The sequence below is a fragment of the Cyprinodon variegatus genome, unplaced genomic scaffold, assembly GCF_000732505.1.
Source record: "Cyprinodon variegatus isolate N-32 unplaced genomic scaffold, C_variegatus-1.0 Scaffold463, whole genome shotgun sequence".
Classification (NCBI taxonomy): Eukaryota; Metazoa; Chordata; class Actinopteri; order Cyprinodontiformes; family Cyprinodontidae; genus Cyprinodon; species Cyprinodon variegatus.
The window spans coordinates 233777-254802 of NW_015150916.1; the positions used below are offsets into that span (position 1 = coordinate 233777).

General features: G+C 36.4%; 1 protein-coding gene across 1 annotated transcript in view; it reads left to right on the forward strand.

Moving 5' to 3' along the window:
• The window catches only part of LOC107094088 (glutamate receptor ionotropic, NMDA 2A-like), a 185431-nt gene that overhangs the window by 37510 nt on the left and 126895 nt on the right, over window positions 1–21026 (forward strand). Inside the window, exons 3-4 of the mRNA XM_015389502.1 lie at window positions 18031–18255; window positions 20114–20272. Of these exons, the coding sequence (XP_015244988.1) occupies window positions 18031–18255; window positions 20114–20272 (384 nt within the window). The remainder of the gene's footprint in view (window positions 1–18030; window positions 18256–20113; window positions 20273–21026) is intronic.

Genomic DNA, 21026 nt, shown 5'->3' on the forward strand with positions numbered 1-21026 from the left:
TGAAATTTAGTTCAGTACAGCTCTCAAGACAGTTCCATTTCTTAAAGTGCAGTAGTGATAAAATATAAATATGGTGACCAAATGTTAACATAAGACTTGTATATGATTTACAGTTTTCCCAAATATTTTTTCCACCATTTTATTCAACATTGAGATGTATTATGGCAGTGGGGAAGAAGCGGTTTTGGAATCTGCTGGACCTGCATTGGGTGCTTCAAAGCCTCTTCCTAGAGGGCAGCAGGGAGAACAGTCCATGGTGGGGTGTTAGGGGTAATTTATAATGTTGCAGCCCTGAGTGGAGCCTGTGGTTCTGTCCAAGCTGGATTGACTGAGGTCTGTTTGTGAGGAAGTCTAGCAGCCAGTTGCAGAGGGGTGTATTGAAGCCCAGCTGTTCTAGTTTTCCTATCAGATGCTGTAGGATGATGGTGTTAAAAGCTGAACTGAAGTCCAGGAACAATGCCCTCTGTGTTTGCAGATTGGAGCTCAGAGATAGCCTGATATAGAGTCTTCATGGCCTCTTTTGTATTAGCGCTGGGGGGCACATAAAGAGCAGTAATGCTGACCACACTTAACTCTCTGGGCAGATAGAAAGGTCTGCAGTTAACAGTCAGAAACTCAATGTCGGGAGAGCAGAAGTTTGTTCCTATCGGCGCTTTATAGCGTTAGTCCCTCCAGGCTAATAGCATTGTCCAGTGTTGCTGGATGCACCCAAGTTTCAGTCAGAATGATGGCGCAGCAGTTACATATTTCCTTTTTTGAAGAGAGTTTGAGTCACAGATTATCCATTTTGCTATCCAACAAGCGGACGTTGGAGAGAATGATTGATGGTAGCGGTGGTCTGTGAGGATTACTCCTTAGCTTCGCCATTAGCCCCCCCTCTGCAGCCTTTCTTCCTCCGTCTAGCGCATCTTTTTCTTCGGCCTGGCCTGGTAAGTGAGTCCGCTGTTGTTTAGTTTACATCTGCCTGTAGCACTCTGCAGCTTTTTAAACGGTCGAGAGTCGCTGTATTTAAAACATTTTGTGACCATAGCTACAGCAGGCATTGGCGGTCACAGATGCCCGAACGAAGCCTGGTCTGTAGCGTTTTGAACGGCATATTTCATGGAATTGTTGAGAGCTGTTCTTGGCCGCTGCCTTGAGGCACCGCCATTAACCAGTGTTTACAAGTAGCAGAGTTAACTGATAAACTAAATACTTACCAAATCCCGCCAGGAGGAACATGCAAAGATCTTTCCCATCCACACAGGCAAAATCGCATTGTTTTGCTTGTTTGTTTTCCTTCAGCCTTCCAACTCTGGATGGCGATTAGTCGTCGTACAGGTCACTGAATTTCATTGGTCCGAAACATTTCTGTATTGAAGCTAGCACATCTATTGGCTTCTGGCAAGATGTATTTCCGATAGAAATAATATTGTAAGGCAGGATGGTAATCTGGATGAACTGACTGCACTGATTAAGTTTTCAGGTGGATTTTCTCTCTTAAAAACATATTAAAACTACTTTATTCCCACTGATCACAGCAAATATAGCTGCAAGGCAAAGAAAGGATAGGGAAGCTCCGCCCAACGCGCGTCAGACCCACTTTTCGACCGCACAGCCAGAGCAGCAAAGCTGTTTCAGCCGCGCGTCAGAACTAAACTGGTACAAGCAGCAAAAAGGAAGCAGCAGACGTGATATTGCTGCTCCTGCTGTGTCCGGTGTGAATGCAGCATAAGACCATGTCCTTATTACTCAGATACCTGAATCCAAACTCTGGGGATTTTATAGCATGGTGCACATGAGCAGCATGTGAGAGCAGGAAAATGTTTAAGTGAATATATGAGTGAAGGCTAAGCATATATTTTAAATAAGTTTGAAAAAAATACATAGTAAATATTATATGGGACAATAAACAGACATGCTGCACACTACAGCAGCTTGCAGCATTATCTTTCTTGGGGGAGTGTTAGCCTAGTTTTTAGAGCATTGTGCTTGTGCTCGGAGAAGTTTGCAAGTACACGGTTCGATCCCCACAGCCTGCACTCTGGGTCCCTGAGCAAGACCCCACACAGCTCCCCGGTGAGATCAATAAAGTTCTTTTTCTTTTTCTAAATGCATTTGATGTGGTAAAAAATGTATATTGCATGTGATTTGGCATAAATAAGAAACAGTATTAAACAAAATAAAAACGAAAATGATGCTTCCATTTCCTTTTGAAGTCATCATTTGATTTGCATGTGGTGCTCCTGACTAAATGATTTTTTTCCTGATTTTATCAGTGGCATTTGCATTTGGAAGCTTTATAAGAGTACAGTATGCTAGATTAGATATTAATTAACAAAATAATTGCCAAACAACAAGTGCTAACAATACATATTTTATATAACTTTAGTATATCTAAAAGCTTTATTGCTTTATTGCTTAGTCCCGCTTGTAGTTTTAAAATTCATATAAATACCAAGGAACGCATTGATGAATACCAAAATGTCAGTCTCATTAATATTTTTAGCCCAACATATAGGGACTCTGTTTGTGCACTTTAAATTAACTTGTTTCTGGGATTTTTTTCTTGCTGCACATGTAAGACACAAAGACAGCTAATGTTGCTCCGAGGTCTCGGTACATAAAACAAAACCTAAAACACACAAACAAGCATATCCAGTCTAAGTGGTGTATTTCAACAGCTCTACAACATCTGTCTTTCATGCATTTTCTCTAAGGAGTCTGGAAAAAATCAGGAGCATCTGTATAGAATCCTTTATATTATGAACCAACCCAAACAAACAAATAAAACATATCATCTTCCAATTGTTAGCAAGATTTGTTAGGCCCTCTTTTCAGTGAAGGAAACTGAAGGTTTTTGTTCCTCAGCTCTGTGTTCTGTTTTATCTTCTTGTCTTTTATATTATATGTTTCATGATTAGAGCAGAAGCCATCGAGTGCAGCTACTACTTCACCAACAACAGGTCATATCTTATATGTTCCCAGAACACAGAGATGTCGGCTGCAAAGATGTTTGTTTTGCTCCAATCAGTCACGCATAAGTGATTTCATGGCCGCTGTATTTGAACATGACCATTTTTCTGATTTGTTTTCTTGTTCCTGTGCTGTTATTTTTTTAAAGTTGAAATACTGATACTTGAACAAGATCCGCAAACACTTGCTGATGTAACATCAAGCAAATGGACAATAGAAAACTATATTTAGTATATTAAAATAAAAAAGCAAGAAGACAAGGTAAATGTCCTGAAACATTCTGCCAAAGATGTCACACCTCCATCTGCAAGTTTTTCAAATTCTTTTCCCAGTTGACACAGAGCTTATTACAGACTGGAAGAGAAAGCGTCAAGCATGGTGAGCTTTACACGGAACTATTGGAGCCAAATTAGGTTGAGAAACAATAAAGGTGGGTGGCCAAGTCTTCTCTTAAATCGAGAACATCATGAATCTTTCTAAACAGGCAAAACATTTGACTGCTCTTCCCACTAAACCACTCTCTGTATAAAATTGTTCTTTGAATGCATGCAAAAATAACATAATTTACATTTTTTCTATTATCAAGCTGCTGTTTTGTTGCAGTTGCTTTAGCCATATGCATTTTTTCTCATTCCCAATTTGGTGATTGGCTACAAATTAAGCATATCTTCCCTGGAAATGCATTTCGTAATTACTCTTTTATTAGTTGACAACTTCTCATTACAAAGCAAACATGCAGGCAATCCTTCAACATTGCTAATGAACAAATAATTCAGTCCATTCTTCTTTGAATCATCTGTTCTCATCAGCTATCTTCATTTTTTCCCTTTTGGGATTCATGGCCCAAGACACACCCCCCAGTTTGTTTACCACAGCCACCTGCATGGCACTGTGCGGCACTGAAACGTGTGTTGCAGGCTATGATGCAATTCATCGTTGACAGAAATTTTTTTAGTTAAAAGTATTGTGTAAACAGAACAAAAAAAAAATCCATCTTTTTCCATTTTAATATATTTTTGAAAAAGCTCCAGGGAGTCACAAGGGGGGCATTAAAGAGACATATGTGACTCTGGAAAGACAGGTTGCCGACCCCTGCTGTATAGAATACATTGTAGAAACATTCATAAAATGTTAAAATGTTATTATTAATTTTAAATTATTAATTCTGCTTTCTATTTTAAAGTGTTACATGAAATATGTCCTAAATGATGCTGTCTCACAAAAAAATCATAACAGCCCAGAAATTAAGCTGCAAGCCATTGGTTTAAAAAAATGTGTAAGTTATTTTCTTTTGGCAGGAATGATTTCTTTTAAAAGGCAGAGGGATTAAATAAAACGTGTTGTATTGAGAACATGGCTATGAACTAAATTTATTTGTCAAATAATTACAAATACTTTAAATTAAAATATATTAATTTACATTATTTAATTAGTTATTTATTTATGATACAAATTAATGCATTAATGCATCAATCCATATTCTCCTGCTTGTCAGGGTCATGGTGGGGCTGGTGACTATTTCTATCAGTCTATTGGCAAAAGGCACTATGATACAAATTGATGTGTTTATTTGATATGTACATCTGAAGTACTATGCATTTGTTTTGTAGATCTAAAGATAAGTTCTTTTTTAAATGTATAAAATATCTCGTCCTTTTGGCATTCCATACAGGTTGCAGTTCAATTTTCTCTTGTTTAACTGTTTCTGCTTCAGTGACTTAATTATATTTGACCTCAAAATGTCAAATAGCAGAACCATTCTTTATTAGGTTCTCTCAGGTCCTCAATTCCAGCTCAGAACCAATTGTTGCATGTTGCACTATGGACAAAACATCCTCGTAACATCTGCCTAGAGCAAGCTAAAACAGCAGCTTTTAAAGTTAATCAGCATTTAATCATTACCTATTGAACCTGTCGTAAGGATAACTTCCTCACGCAAATATATGCAACATCCCCCTGAGACAGAAGCTGCTGAGTCTCTTTGCCACATTAGAGACGTTTGCAAACCAAAGTTGGGTTGTAACTACAGCTTGAAGAGTTTCATTGATGTGACGGTTTTATCAAGTTGATGGAGCAGCTGGCTGACCAAGAACGGAACGACAGATTAGAGTGCATATTTTCCTTTATTACTGAGGATATTGTATTTTATTAAATGGTAAATGGTCTGTACTCTTATAGCCCCTTTTCAGGTAAAAGGATTCCAAAGGGCTTTACAATAAGTCAGTTACCCATTCCATAAAAATGCACACACTGACAGTGACAAGCTACATTGTAGCCACAGTTGCTCTGGGCCACACTGACACAAGCAAAGGTGCTGTACAAAAGCACCCCCCCCCCAACAAGTATCCGTTGGCATTGCTGGTGAAATGTTTCACTCAAGGGCACAACTGAGAAAGACTGAGCTACGGTATGAATAGGTGATCCTCTAGTTACAGGACGGACTACTGCATCTTACGCCATTGTCACCACTATACTAGAGTAGTTTAATAAGAAGTTGCGTCAGTGGCCAAACTATTTTGTTGTGACTTTGGAGCAGGAGTTTCTTCCCTATTGTTGTAAGGACAACTGGAAAGACAAAATAAAAAAGGCTCTATGTAACCAAACTATCAGCCCTAGTGTATTAAAAAAAGGAAAATAAATCATTATTTAATAGTTAGAGTACCCAGAGCTTGATACCCCTCAATCATTGGTCCAGAGCAATCCACCCATTTTATTAGTTAAAAACTTCCTAAGCTTGAATAGCTGTGTTAAGGGGAATAAGCAAAGTGACACTGTCTAAATTTTCATAGCCGGTAGAGACATACCCTTAAACACTTGCAGCTATGATAAAAGAGGTTTCTACAAGGACCTAAATAATTGCAGTTGTATTCAAACCCATGCCTAAATTTTTTATTGTCTTAATGTTTAAAAAACATATCTAACCTTTTCCTTTCACTTGAGAGATTCTTCTGTTATGTTGTTCATCTGTCCCACAAATACTTTGAGGTTTGTGGTCATTTATAGCAAAATATGAAAAAGTTTGTAGTTATATTTGTAGGGGGCAAGTGCCAAATCAGTCACCGTGTTTTTTCTCATTTTTTCCCCCGTTTATTTTGGTTTTAACTTAAAAAATTCATAAGGATATAAATACACATCTTGCTCCTAACTGTGGTTGTAAAGAGACAAAATGTGAACAATTGCGTATATAAGGGGTGCGGTTTCTTTGGCAGGGCACTGTTAATAGACAGTATATAGGTGGTTTGGACTGACAGTTGTTAGTCATTGTTATTTTTCATTGGGTGTGTTTTTATAAAATTATAAAACATATGAAGCTTGTTGTATAGTCAGTTGTTGTGCATTGCAACTCTGTCTTTGTGGATATTGCTTTTGTAAAAAATGCACCTAAAACACAGTCTCAGTTTCTCATAATTAGCTGATTCTTTAGTAAATCAGACACAAATTTCATGCAGATTACCAACAGAATATGTACATAAATAAATCTGGTCCCCCCCCTCTTGGAGTTTGAAGCTGAGATTTATGCAGAATATCTAACTAATCTGTGAAAAGAATGAAACAAAAAATGATTCACTTTTTATGACAAAAAAGGAATTTAAAGCATTAAAAGTAGAAAGATGCAGTTTAAGACTTTCTGTAATACTGACTGTGCAATGAAAAAAATAATAACAAGATGATATAATTTACTGCTTCATTATTCAACACTTTGGGTGAGTTCTTTCTGTGTTTATTGTTAATGTACAGTTTATTGGATGCTTTCTTCATGAAAAAACAACCATTTCAGATACTTCTGTGATATTCCTCCTAAGCCTTCGACAATCAGGCTGAAAAAACATTGCTAAAACATTGCTCTTTATAGGCAAGGATGGAGCAAAGCACTGAAAAAGACTATTAGAATACTAGGATTTTTAGGATAAAATGTAATGATCACAGAGGTCAGTGGAAAATAGGCAGATGGGTTGAAATAACCAAAGGGCAACAGTGGATTAAATAATCAATTGTATCCAAAAAAGGAATAAACAATACCATGTTTGGCTGCATAAGGCATCAAACCTTGATGAGGATTTGCTCCTGCTGTCTGAGACTTGGTTACATATCCTGCTAAACTAAACCGTAAACTGAGGCTATAATTCAAACTGGACAGTAAAAGACAGAAAAAATGACAGCAGAAATGTTGCTAAGAACAGTTTATTTCAAATAATGATTTCAGAATTAAGGACAACATAGCATTAGTAACACCTGGTGTATACATTTTCAGCCTGGCTAATGGCGGGGGTAGGTAATTGATACACTATGGGCTTCTTCAAACCAGATATGCATTGTTTGAACCCTACTAACTAACTATACATTTCAGTGAAAAAGTCACTGAACATTTCAATCCCTTTTTTACCCCAGTTTACCCAGGTCTCCCTCGAAAACGAGATTTTATCTCAAGGGACTTCCTGGTAAAATAAAGGTTACCCATTCTTTGATGGTACTTTAAGCAGGGTAATGCATCATTACACAGAACTAAAGTAATCTCAAACTGTTTTTTTGAATGTTAAAGAGATGTTCATTTTATTTTGAAAGACTCCAAAATTAGCAGATTTTACAAGGTCTCACACAGAGAGTAGAGCTGTGTTGATTTTCTAATTCTGAATCCAATCTCAAATTAATTTCTTAAGATTGAGTCTTATGACCAAAGAGGGATTTTAAAGAGAGCAACAACAGCCGCTGTTGAATGCTTTATCTATTCTTGGTTAAATGTTAATCAATATTGAGCATAACTTCACCGTCATGCATATCATGTAACAGCTAAAATAATGTTTTTATTACTAGTAATTCAATTTGAGATCAGATCGGATTAACGAGAAAATCTACTCTACATCTTGAGAAGATGTTGAAATTTGAATCGGTACCCAGCCCTAACAAAGAGCGCTTTTATGATTTGGAAATTCAAATGGATGCAAAAGATGAAACTGAGGAAGCATCTGTGTTATGCTTTAGCTTCCATGTGCATGAGAATCACTGAGGAATTTCCTTGACACCTTGTGGAATTTGTTTTGCCAAAAAAAAATGAGTCAAGCTCTGAAGATTAAAAGAGAAGTTAATTCTGGTATTAGCTCGATGTAATTGTATATATATGTATATGTATATATATATAAACTGTAGGTGAAGCAAGCACATGGATATGTGATAGAAAATGTGATAGAAAACAGGTGCTAACAAGCCAGTTCATCTTGAGACAACTAAGAAAGGAATGTGCTAAATAAAAGAAGATATCAAACACAACTGAAAATAAAGGAAAACTGACCAAGAGAATAGAATAAACAGAACATGACAACACAGATAAGCAAAGGTCATTGAACTAGATATCTAGATCTACAGACAATAAGAAAATTTACAGTAGCACCCATTCAAAATTGCCCTTCCCAGTCAAATGCCAGCTGAATGGGACCACTCCCAGCACAATCCCCTCCAACTTCCAGCCACTGGAGTGACCCCCTCCTTCTCCTGGGCATGCAATTTTTTTTACTCTGACTCCACCCTTTCACTGAATTATAAGGAGATGGTGCTTCTCTTTAGATCTTAATGTCCAGAAATCAGGACAGAATATTTTAGTAGAAATATTGAATTTGTAGGGGACCAGCCAAGGACCAGCCAATGGCCAGTCAATGAAAGTGGGGACATTTTGAATGGCTACTACTGTATTAAAACACACAAAAATAGATTCAATTGCACAAGCGGACAAAGGGATAGTTTCATAAAAGCATGATAAGTTAAGGTTTCTTGGTGTGTGGATGTTTGCTCAGAAGTCTCTAGCCCTTTCAGCTGATTATTGCTGTGTTCAGTCATTCCCTGCCTTATTTAAGCCAATGTCTTTCAGTTGTCCCTTTGTCTGGTCTCATCATACGCTGTCATTCTGTCATCATGCCTTTGTGCCCATGGCAAACCAGGACACATGATTTCAATGTCTGTTTAAAGACTTGGACTATACACAAGATAACATACACTATATGATAGCACATGGCTGGGAAAACAGCATCAGCAAATAAAAAACATTTAGGCAATTTCCAAAACTGTTGCACCATAACCTTTCAGACACTAGAGGAACAGTAAAAGTTTCATGAATTCCAGGTCATTTTTTTGTAAAGAAATTACTTCCAGGTATTGTTGATGTTTTCCAGATGTTTTAGTTCTGTTCTGTGCTTTTTACTTTCCTTATTCTAAAAAAATAAAAATCAGTATTACAGCAGTTAAAGTCCCACAAGTAAATTTTGAATGACCTTTGTAAAATTCTGCTTAGAACCACTAATCATTCCCACTTTTTTTATTTTCTCTAATAATCCCATCTCTGCATTTAACCTGTCCCCTTGGGGAGCAGTGGGCTGCCACTGTGCAGCGCCCGGGGAGCAGTGTGGGGTTAAGGGTCTTGCTCAGGGTTTGAAAGATTAGCTACAGGAATCTCTGCTTTCTTATAAGAAAAACAAACGGAGGAAAATCATACGTAAAGTAAAGGCTTTAAATAAATTGGCAAGTGTGAAAGTGAACTAGAAGCAACATGTGAATTTTTATATTTTGAATATACTGCTAAATACATATTTGTGCAACTCACCGGTGCTAGCATGCTTTACTCTCTTTAAAAGGCTATATATTTATATTATAATATCTGTACCAGAAGAATGATCCGTAGCATCAGCTCATTTTCACATGTGCAACCAGATACAGATCAACCTCGATTTTATTTTGTGATAAAGGCCTGAACTATGTTTTTCTCTCCCTAAAAATAGTAAATATACTAAACTATATATATATATATATATATATATATATATATATATATATATATATATATATATATATATATATATATATAACATTAGGTTCTATAGTGTGTAAACTAAAGAAAAAAAAATAATAAAATGCAGATGAACATGGTTTAATCATATTTTGCCGGACTACTCTAAACATGTCCGATGATGTTGTCAGACAAGCAGTTTACTGCAGAAAATGTAAAAAAAAACAAAAAACATCAAATTTGTCTCAGAAAAGTCATAAAACAATTTTTAAAGATGTGTTTTAGCATTTTTTATTGAGTTAAGAAAAGAAATAAGTAATTTTAATATATTTATGGAAACCTGGATGTATACGTGGTCGTGCGTGCGCAAATAAGCTGATGTTACGGCTATGCAACCAGGTTTTTTCTAGACAGTGCTCATTTCTTTTTGCACATCCAGTAAAACATCAAGTCCTCTCGAATACAAAATATCTGTCATTTTTCATGTACTTTTGATGTTTGTCAAAATACAGTAAACTGCTTTATTAGTCATGCCATAGTCTTTTGATTTTAGTTACTTTTGTATTCTTTTAATTCAATGACTATGCAGGAAAAGATAATCAAATATTTCATACACATTCTGAATACCCCAAATGATTCAATCATTCTTAGCTGAAGAACGCAAATGGTTGCATTTACTGCTGTCAGTTGGAGCTACTTCAAGCATTCAGTCTACTGAGGTGAGTAAACCTTTACCAGATCATCAGTAGTGTGAGACTGACTATCATTATTGCAAAGTTATAGCAACAATATTTAAAAGGCAGTTGCATGAAATGCATAACAAAAAGTAGGTGTCATGTGTGTTGCTCCTCAAAGCTGATGATCAAGTTGTACACACCACAGAATTAAATACATAGACAATGCTTCTGCATTTAAAAATGGTTTGGCATTAAAAAGCAAGGCAAATACACAATGGCGCAATAGGGGGAAAAATATCACTTTTAAGTAATGTAGTTTATGAAAAAAATCAACCCATAAGTATGATCTAAATTTGCACTGTCATCTTTAGACACTGTGTAAATGTGCTTGGTTGGCCATGAGTGAAGAAATCCAATTGTGGACTGATGGATTTGGGCAATTACACCCACGTGAGCTTTATTTAATAATAGTTAGGGGTAACGTAGCTGAAGCAAAAGATGTGCTTCAATTTAAAAAAATTACCTTGGGTTGTGATAACTCTATACTGTATGCTCAAAGGCACGCTATTTAATCATTACAGCTGCTTGAGGGCCTCTTAGCTGTAAATCGCACTTGAGCATTTGGTTTGTTGTCTCTTGCTTTGACAGAAGCACGGTTTTGAATTTCCACAGAGTTAGATTTAACTTAAGGGGAAAAAAGAACAATGTTGTACTTTGTTCAAGTAGATATGAACAAGGAAGCATAAAGCCAAACAAAAGGCCTGCACATTCTATTCAAACAAAACGTATTTCATTAAAGTGTTGGTCTTTGCTGATAAGAACAGTTAGTAAAAGCTGTTACTCCTCATTACATCGTTTCTGCAATTGGTAATATGCCCATCAATGTTTATTCTAAGTATACTGTAGATACTAATCTAAACTAAATCTAAAGAAAATGATTTGAATGATGATGAAAAGAATGTAGATTTGTTTCAAATCGGATCATTTCAGTTTGTTTATATAGCTCCAATTTAGAAGTGTATTCTCAAGGCACTTTACTAGAAAATATCCAGGTTTTATGCTAAAACACATAATCAAATCAGTCCAGTCTTATATGCAGATTTAAACTCAGTTATGCCAGTTATTCTATACAACGCTGGAATCTGTAATGAAGACTCATATTTAGTTTAAAGTGCATCAATCTGTAAAAAGTGTTCCTGCTAAGGAAGCATTGTTGACAGTAGTTAACAATGCATCTTAAGTATGCTGATACAGTGTTATGTTTTAAGCCTTTTTTCCTGTTGATTTAATCACTATGACTGACGGCAAATGAGAATTCAAACTTAAGATGAAAAAAACACTTTGAATACAGGAATCTATGCCTGGGAAAAAAATAAAAACATCCATTGGTGTAGAGAGTCGGCTCTCAATTTTTTGGAGTTAGAGCATACGCATGGGGTAATATAAAGGGGGTCAGCCTGTGGCTCTACTGAGGTATCCAGAAAGCCCAGGTTGGTTTAAACAAAATAAAGGTAACAGGGTTTATTTTGGGCTTGCTCGATGTAGCAAAGACCCTTTCCTCTTTAGGCCAGGGAGGTCCACCACTGTGAGACCATGATCATTAAACCAGGTAATGGTAAATTTTTGAGTGGGCAGAAGCCAGGTGCTGGAAAGCAAAATCAGCATCCCCATAAAGCCCATCAGCAAAATAATGCAAGAAGTGTTCAGTAATGTCTTGGTCCTGGAGATGGCTGCTGTTACTCTGAACTTAAACATGGCTTTTCAGCTCATCGCTGAATGTGGTTACCTCATATTGGACATGTCAGTTTGGATTTCTTCACTTTACCTCCAGACTTTAAATAAACTAAAGCTTGTACTTTCATCTAAAAAAAAAAAAAATAGTTATGACAGCACAACCAATGTCCTGTATATGTTTCTGCTCTGCGGCTCTTGAAGATCAGATTTACGCTGCCTCCATGCGGCCTCCTGACAGTGCAGCCTTTTTGTCCCTTGCTCTAACACACTTTTTCATTCGACTCAAATGTCAATCTTTATGACTGGATGCAGAACTTTGAGAAAAGAAAGCTTTGATTTTTCTTAACGTTTGTATTCGTGTAGGTTCAAAAGTCATGTTTGCTGTCTTTTATGTGTTGGCCAAGAAATTATTTTACTGGTCTTATACAATATTCTCCTTTTTTGGAGAAACTGATTCTTTGAATTTCATTAGCAGAAATCCATGTTTTATCGTATGCTTTCCACATACAGTACCTGAACATTTTACAAAACATGGCATAGCACTCTTTTGTGGTGTTAGGGCTGAAGCTAACTCCAGAAAAACTGATTTGGTTTTGTTGGTAAATGCTGACACTAACCAACTGCGACTCCCTGTGTGATCTAGCGGCGTATGCTAAGTGCTGCTGGGGCCGCGGGCTACTCTGTAGGCACCAGGGCAGATAGAGAACACTGAAACACAGTAACTTCACTTATTGGCCTGATTAGACGAGATTTAAAATAACATGGATTAGACACACATTCCACCAGCTGGAAAGATAGATTTGAATTAAAAATAATAATAATAATAATAATAAAAAAAGAGAGAATTCTTGGATGAAGATGTGCAGGTACTGTATGCAAGGAGATGAAGAAATCTGGATACAGTAACTTAATTTTGAGGATCTGATGTTTCCTCCTGGGGAACTTTTTCAGCTCTGCTGGACTGTGGTGGTGTAAGAAATTGGCTGAGATGCAACGTAGCATTCACATCATGGTTTCATTAGCTCTCATTCAGCCCCAGGCATTTCACACTGCATTTCCTCCACTCATCTGCCTTTTTTTAGATCTGCTCTCATTATATGGAAAGGCAAATGGGGAAAGGTAAATGTGCTGAAACTGGGAACTCCAATTCACTCTTTTCTGGGTTAGACTGGTACTCCATTTAGCAGATGCCATTGAAAGACACACTTTTTTTCTTCATTTCGGTACATGTTATTGATTGATGCAGACACATGTGTGCCTTCAGCGATGTGAAATCTTTCCCCTCTACACCCCCACGAATGAGGTAAAATCAGATTACATTTATTTCAGGGTTATTTTATCCATTAATCGCTGGCACTTTGCTGTGCACATAGCCTGCAGGCATAGATTATGTTCAAATAAAGGCAGACACTGGAAGAGCGATTTAGGGCATCTTATGAAGCCTGATAAAGGATTCAGCAGAAAAAGTTAAGTTTAACCCTCCTCTCCGGATGGTCACTTTTTGGTTTTAGATAATAGAAAGAAAAAAAAGACTAAAGAGAAAGAGCTCTATATATTCCAAGCATCATTATATGCTTTTCATATTCTTATTATTTAGGTTCACAGTTTAGATTCACACATAAATTTTCATTTAATTTTTACAGTATATCTGAGTCAGCACTTTTCTCAAAGGAAATTATAAGAGTAGCAGGCCATATGAGATATTAAAATCGGTTATAAATGGAAAATGTTATTGTTTTACTTTCACTATAGCTTCGCATACTGGAGTGCAAGGACATTTAAATTCATAGAACATTTGAAAGTGTTCTACATTGAGAAAACATAAGAAAATGAAAAAGATTTTAATCTTGACTGAGAAGAACTCTAGGTTTTAGCATTTGGGATTTTTTTCTGAAAAGTAACAAAGCATGAAAGCTGATTTGGTCTTCTGAATTTTTAGGTATGGTTCTAAGGACGCAGAGTCGACTTGAACCAGAAGACCTCTGTGTTCTTAATGGTTTATAAAACTACAATAAATATTTGGTGTTTTCTGGTACTAAACTGCTCAGGATGTAAACTAAATGAAATAATTTATAGTTTATCCTCAAGGATATCATCATGAATACAGGGAGCCAGTGTAAAGACTTTGGAACTGGGGTGATTTGGGTTTAGTGAGGATGGGGGCAGCAGCATTCTGAATCAGTTTATCATCTTACTCCACTCCATCATCTTACTATGACACTTATTTTGTTGGCTTGGTTTTATATCCTGCTTTTGATGTACTGATCTACTGATAGCTTTAGCAGTCTGGTTAAAGGAGGAGGGTCCAAACATTGTACTGTGAGACTAAACCCTTAGTTAAACATGTAATCCCAAACCGTAATGTTTCTACCTCTGTTTTTGGGTCAGAGTACCAAATTCCCTGCTAACAAATACGTATGGTAAATCTAATGCCTAAAGTGCTTCAGAAATTTTTTATCCTTCACCTTGACTGTGTGTGTTTCCACGCTACTGAATCAAATGGCTAATTAGCCTCCTCAGTATGCAGTTCTGCAGATGCACTGATTACTTGACTGAGGTGGGTTAAAGCAGACACATCTGTAAAGTGCAGGACACAAGACCTTGAGTGCTGAAATTTAAGAACCCTTGCTTTAGAAGGTTCATTGGCAATAACTTTGCAATTTACATGTTTGTTTGTTTTTTTTTCCAAACCAGGGGCCCTCATGAATGGTGTTATTGGTGACGGTTTTTCTTAGCACCTAAAAGTCATTACCATGCTGTGTATTTGAAGGATGCTTTTTATACTTTATATGGTCATCCTTACTAAAAAAAAGATTTTGGGCATAAGGTCCAGACTGAATGCCATTAAGTTTGCTCATAATTATGGGAGCTGCTGTCATCTTCATGCCAAGCTTCTTACTGTGAGCATGGAACTTAAAGTATTTTAGCCTTGCAAATCAGTTTTGTCTCCTGATGTTCCTTGACTGCCTCTAACAGTTTTTTTCATTGATCTGTTGACTGAGTTTCAATTACTTAATTAATCTCCTTCATATTTAAATAAGTTTTTTATTGTTTTATAACTGGATGTATGTATTATTTACTACTTTTGTTTAGTATAAATTGAGATAGCTACACTATTTACACAATGAAATAGAGCAGCTGTAGTAAACATAATTTGGGCTTTAGCCCAAAGTCTTCACATTAACACATGGCAAAAGCAAAAATCAACACCTAAACATATGGGAAAACTAGGAAAAACTAGCACAGAGAAAACATGTCTCACCTCAGAAAGCTTTCAGCAGCATAAGCCTTATTTACATGGGATAAGCATTATCTAGGGACCCCATGTGATAAAATTTACCCTTCTATGTCTGCCTTTTATATGCGGCTTTTTCATGGGAAACCGAAGTCTGAGATTTTGAGGAAATTTAGACATTCCCTAGATATGATATTACCACACTGCGTATTGCACAACATCTGCTCAGTGCTTTGTTGCTGCCAGCGCTAGCCAGCTGTTTAACAGAAAGCTACAAACAGAAGAAAAATATTTTTAAGATACAATGCATTATGTGATCCACCATTTTCATCTGATATTGCTCCTTCTCTTAGGCATTTTTTGATGCTGTCTTATGGCTGACAGGGTTTTGCTGGACATGGACAAAAACAAAAAATTTTTTTCTCAAAACTCAAATGTAGCTTCAGTTTTTCACCAAAAGTAAATAAAAAAGTGATCGCAACACGAAAACCACCTCATCACCTATCAGAGCCTTTGTATTTCTCACAGAGAAGCCAATTCACTTTGGATTAGTATTACTTGCTACAGTATTAGGTTTTCCAAGTCCTTACTTCTTCAACAAATTATTATCATTATTATTTTTTTAAATTTTAATGGTAAGCAAATAATTTGTTTTACTATAATGAATCAATGTTATTGTATCTTTAAACAGCACATGCATTATTATTATTTTTTTTAATCAAAGGTATGAAAACAGCAGCTCTAAATGCATCAGTGTGAGTAAAGGAATTAAGTATGAAGTTTTTCTCTGATGGAAGCATTTTTTTTTATTTGTGAAGAAGATTCTGTAGTCCCTACTATTGATGTGACTCCTTGTAAACCTGTAATAGTATTGTTGAAAAAGCTCTTTTGTTGTCATTTTTCTTCTCTAACAAATATGAAGTCCTAGCTTTTCAAAAGCTTAAATGTGAGACTGCCTTTCCAGACAAGGTGAAATTCTCCTAAACAGGTGGAACACAACCTCCTTTCTCTGACTCTGCCACTGAGCATGCCTCTCCAGACCAATTACCCTATTTTTTTAAGCAACTTTACCTTGAAGAGTTGAATAAGAAAAAGAAAAACATGGCAAAAGTGTATGTCACTGCTCTCTGTTATGCTGGCACATGAAAATGATTAAAATTAGACTGCTTCTTTAATATGTGTTGTACTTAATTCTTTGATTGACACCTTCTGTAATTAAATTTCCCACAGATGTTGTGCTGTCATTGTCAGCTCAAAAGTTATTAAAATAGTCAAAGATAATCTTTTCAAGGAAACACTTCACTTTTAATTTCTATTTCATGTTTCCAGAGTATTTTAAATCAGATGAAGATACAGTAGCAAGTAGGGTTGTCAAAAGTATCGATACTCAAAAAAGTATCGATACTGAAACGTATCCAGATACAATACTCGTTTTTAAAAGTATCGATACAGTGCCACCACCAGTGGTGGCACTGTATCAGCTGCACCTCTTTTTTTGTAAGAGGTGCAGCTGCTGAGAATTATTTTTGTTTCTTAACCGGTTTGGCGAGTGTCATTGTTATGTGTGCAAAGCATAGCCAAGAGAGGAACATTTAATTTTAATTTTATATGTTTTTTTATCAAGCTTGCTTAATATTGTGCACAGCATACAACCTCAAAATATTGTTATTATTGTTTATTGTATTTATTTATTGTATTTTATTTATTAATGAAAATATTTCTGTAGAATTTTGGAGTCTTTGTTTTTATCCTTGTGGTATCGAAAATGGTATCGAGTATCGAATATTTTCCTTAGTATCGGTATCGAGTTGAAAAGTTTAGTATTGTGACAACCCCAGTAGCAAGTCACATCACTTCTGTACGGTTCCCCATAAAGTACAACCACATCAACAAATCTTTAAACACGACAGCTTAAAAAAACACAGCAACATATTAAAAACCACAATAACATATTAGAAAACAGAAATATAGAAAAATAACACAACATATTCAAAAGCACTACATTTCGATCTGAAAAACTGACACTGAGAGAAAAGCCAGTTACAAGAAATTTATTGATAAAATTACTTTAGTCTTTGGCGCTCAGACCTCGGCAGGAAACATAGCGCTGAATTTTGATAGATATGCTTGAAGAGGAGTAAAGAATAGGACTTTTTCCCCCCAGGCCTGAAACTGGTGGTGGAGTGGAGATAGATGAAGTTAGTCAGTCTGTAGACTGCTGGTTAGTGAGATGGTATACTGAGCTTTATGGGGAGATCCAGTGGACTGAGTGAGCTGATCACTCAGGGACCTGGAAGATGGAAGTCCAGCTTGGATAAACACAGGTTGAGAGAACCTGTCCATGATGAGCTAGCATGAAGCGACAGTGGAGAGGAAAAACTTAACATAGGGAAGAAACCTCTGGCAGAACCAGGCTCAACATGGCGGTCTTCTGCCGGACTGGTTAAAATGAGATGCGAGTGCAGTAAGAGTCCAGGGGGAATAAAACTCTGATGAACCTTTAGCTATGATGGTGGAGGAGGGTTGAAATGGGTCATCTGAATGAAGTCAGACGTGGTTTGCCCTTCAGTGCCATAGTTATAGTAGTTCTGTGTTTAAATTGAATGGGATGTGAGTATTTAATCACTTCTTTTAATTTCTCTTTCTGTGTTCCGTAGGGTATGATGGGTGTGGCGGGCTGGACACTCGTCCTTCTCTCCTCAGTCATGATGCCTGTGGCATCCCAGAAGCCTCCAGCCCTCAGTGTGGGTGTGATAATGGGCCAGACACGTCCGGTAGCCGACCCGAACCTTCGGCCTCCTCGACGCCCAGATGACCCATTAGATACCTCTGTAGTTATTCTGAAGATCAACCAGACGGACCCAAAGTCTATAATCACACAGGTGAGAAGTGCTTACTTTCAAAGGTGTATCATGATATTTTACAGACAATAAATGCTTTGTTGATACCAATTAGCAATATTAAATGACACCAGCCCTTGTTTTGTACATAACACATATTAGACATTCCTCTGGGATAACTGATTTAGTTTAATATATTAAACAATTATATATTTAAAAAAATCTATGGACAGAAAATACAGCAGCTTTATTAGTTGCATTACTGCCCACAAATGATCTCTAAACTTTACTTTAAGAGATTTACCAACAGTGATTTTGGCGACCTTCTTAGAGCAACAGTTTTAAGGGTGAAGTCTTTTGCCTGCTCATTAAATAATACTGAGCTCATTATACACCTTATGATAATAGTTCAATGTTATTTTTATTCATTCAGCCTTTCTGTAGTGCCCTAACAGCTGATATGTTTAGATTCAAAGCCATATTCCATATATAATTCTCTGGTATTGTCTTAGACAGCGGTTCTCAATTTTTCTCTAACTAGTGCTCTCCTATGCATCATCCAATAGACAATAAAGATCAGGGATTAGAAAATAGAAATACACTCTGGCTGGATTTTAAGTCAGGTTGGTCTTGTCCAAATTTCGTTATCTGCTTTTTTTCACTACTCTATTCTTCCCTGTATTTTTAAATCTGAAACTGACATTAACACCCATGTCTCTAACTTGCCGAAGGTGTGACTTTGACAGGTATCATTGATTAATCTGATTGGATGAGGGATGACACAAAAAATCACAAAGCTATTTGCAAGCCAAAAGTTTGAGAGCATAGATACAGAAATGTGGCTGGTTCCCCTCTCAATGGACACGCATGTTTTACGACCAACACAAAAAACAGGCCCTGAGTTTATCCCCAATGGAATAAGAATACTGTAAAGTCAAATATTAGAAATATCTTGTTAGTAAACAGATATTAAAGGTATTTAATTTCCTATCTTGTTGCCTGTGTCTATACATTTTTCCCCCGCAGTATGATTGGGATGGCACCATAGCGCCCTCTATAGACAAGCTGCTGCCTGACTGAAGGATTTTGTTGATGTTGGTTAAAGGATCTTTTTCTTAGTTTTTTTATTCCACTTTGATCCTTTTGATGTATTTTTTTGGAGGGTGTCTATAAAGCCAAGTTTGGTTAAAAGTGTAATGTTTGGTGAGGCCTAATAATGGCTTATCTTAAACATCCATAATTATATTTCTAACTCAATTTAAACCATGAATATAATACTTGGATGAATGTTTTTTTAAGGCACCAACAAATCCGGGCTTAAAACTTTTACGTATCTTGGCATGTAGATAAAATCACTTATTTTCATAATTTTGTTTTCACTTTCTTAAAATAAAGGCATGCAGATATGCATACAACAAATTTGATCACTCTTCAAGATAAGTGAAGCATTGTGTTTAGCAGGTGTAAGGTTGTCAACACATATGTCATCTTTAGTAAACGCAGCCAAATATTGAAAAACCCTGCAAAGGCAATATCAATAAATATTATTGTCATCATTTTAGATTTGATGTATACATATTTTCGTCCCTCTTCTTTCTTTTACTTATTACTTACTATTACTTTTTCTGATCAGTGTTTTAGGCACTGTGTTCTGTATCGGGTCTACTGTAGAACACCTGAAACAAAGAGACTCCATTCAACAGGCAAACCATTTCTTTATCATGAAAAGCCTGTAGTAATGGCACTTGGTAATTATCAGCTGACAATAATTGCATTTCAAATGCCTTTAGCTGATATAGCAAATGTTATACATTAAACATGAATTGTGCAACACTGACATCTATACTATGTGAACTATCTGTGTCGCCTTGGGTTAAAATGCTCTTTCACTGTGTCTCAGGTGTGTGAACTTGTGTCTCGCACTCGTCTCCACGGCCTTGTGTTTGCTGATGGCACCGATCAGGAGGCCATTGCCCAGATCTTGGACTTCCTGTCAGTTCAGACACAGCTTCCGGTTTTGGGAGTTCATGGTGGTTCTTCTATGATAATGGCTGATAAGGTAAGTAACCTATACTTCATTTTTTTCTGTGTACATAATGTTTCACCGTTGGAATTAAGTGGTTCTATGATCTGTTATCCGTGTATGAAATAAAGTGGGAAGTTTTTTGGTGTTTTTGCACACTTTTTATATATATATTTTTTTTACCATAAATGACTTAGTGTTAACAAGCTTTGAGTCTATGTTATTCCACAGCTGCATTTAAAAAATAGAACTAATATTCTGATAAATGTGAATATTCTTTTCTGCTTATTTCAGGAAATATACTTATTTGTTTTATGAATTAATTACAGATAGAGGGATATTTCAGTCCCTTGTTTATTGTATTCATTTTGATAATGATTTACAGATAATGAAAACTTGAAATTCAGTGTCTCAGAAAATGCAAATAATAAGTGAGAAAATAAAAAAGATTATCTGCATTTTAAAAAATATCTTAATTAGTAAAACTATCTCGATTTCTTAGCACTTAAACCATGTTTGGGTCTCTATTTACATGAATTGCTGCATCAATGCAGTGTGGAATTAAAGCTATCAGCCTGTGGTCCTGCTGAAGTCTAATGGAAGTCTATATTGCTTTAATTACAGCCTTCAGGTTATCTGCATTGCTGGGTCTGATGTCTCTTATTTTACTCTCGAAAATATCCACTAGATTCTTAATGGGGTTCAGGTCCTGTCTTTATGCTGACAAAAATAACACACAGTAAAAGCATGGTTATTGAACCACCTTTTGGTACCTTTGACAGTATGCCTT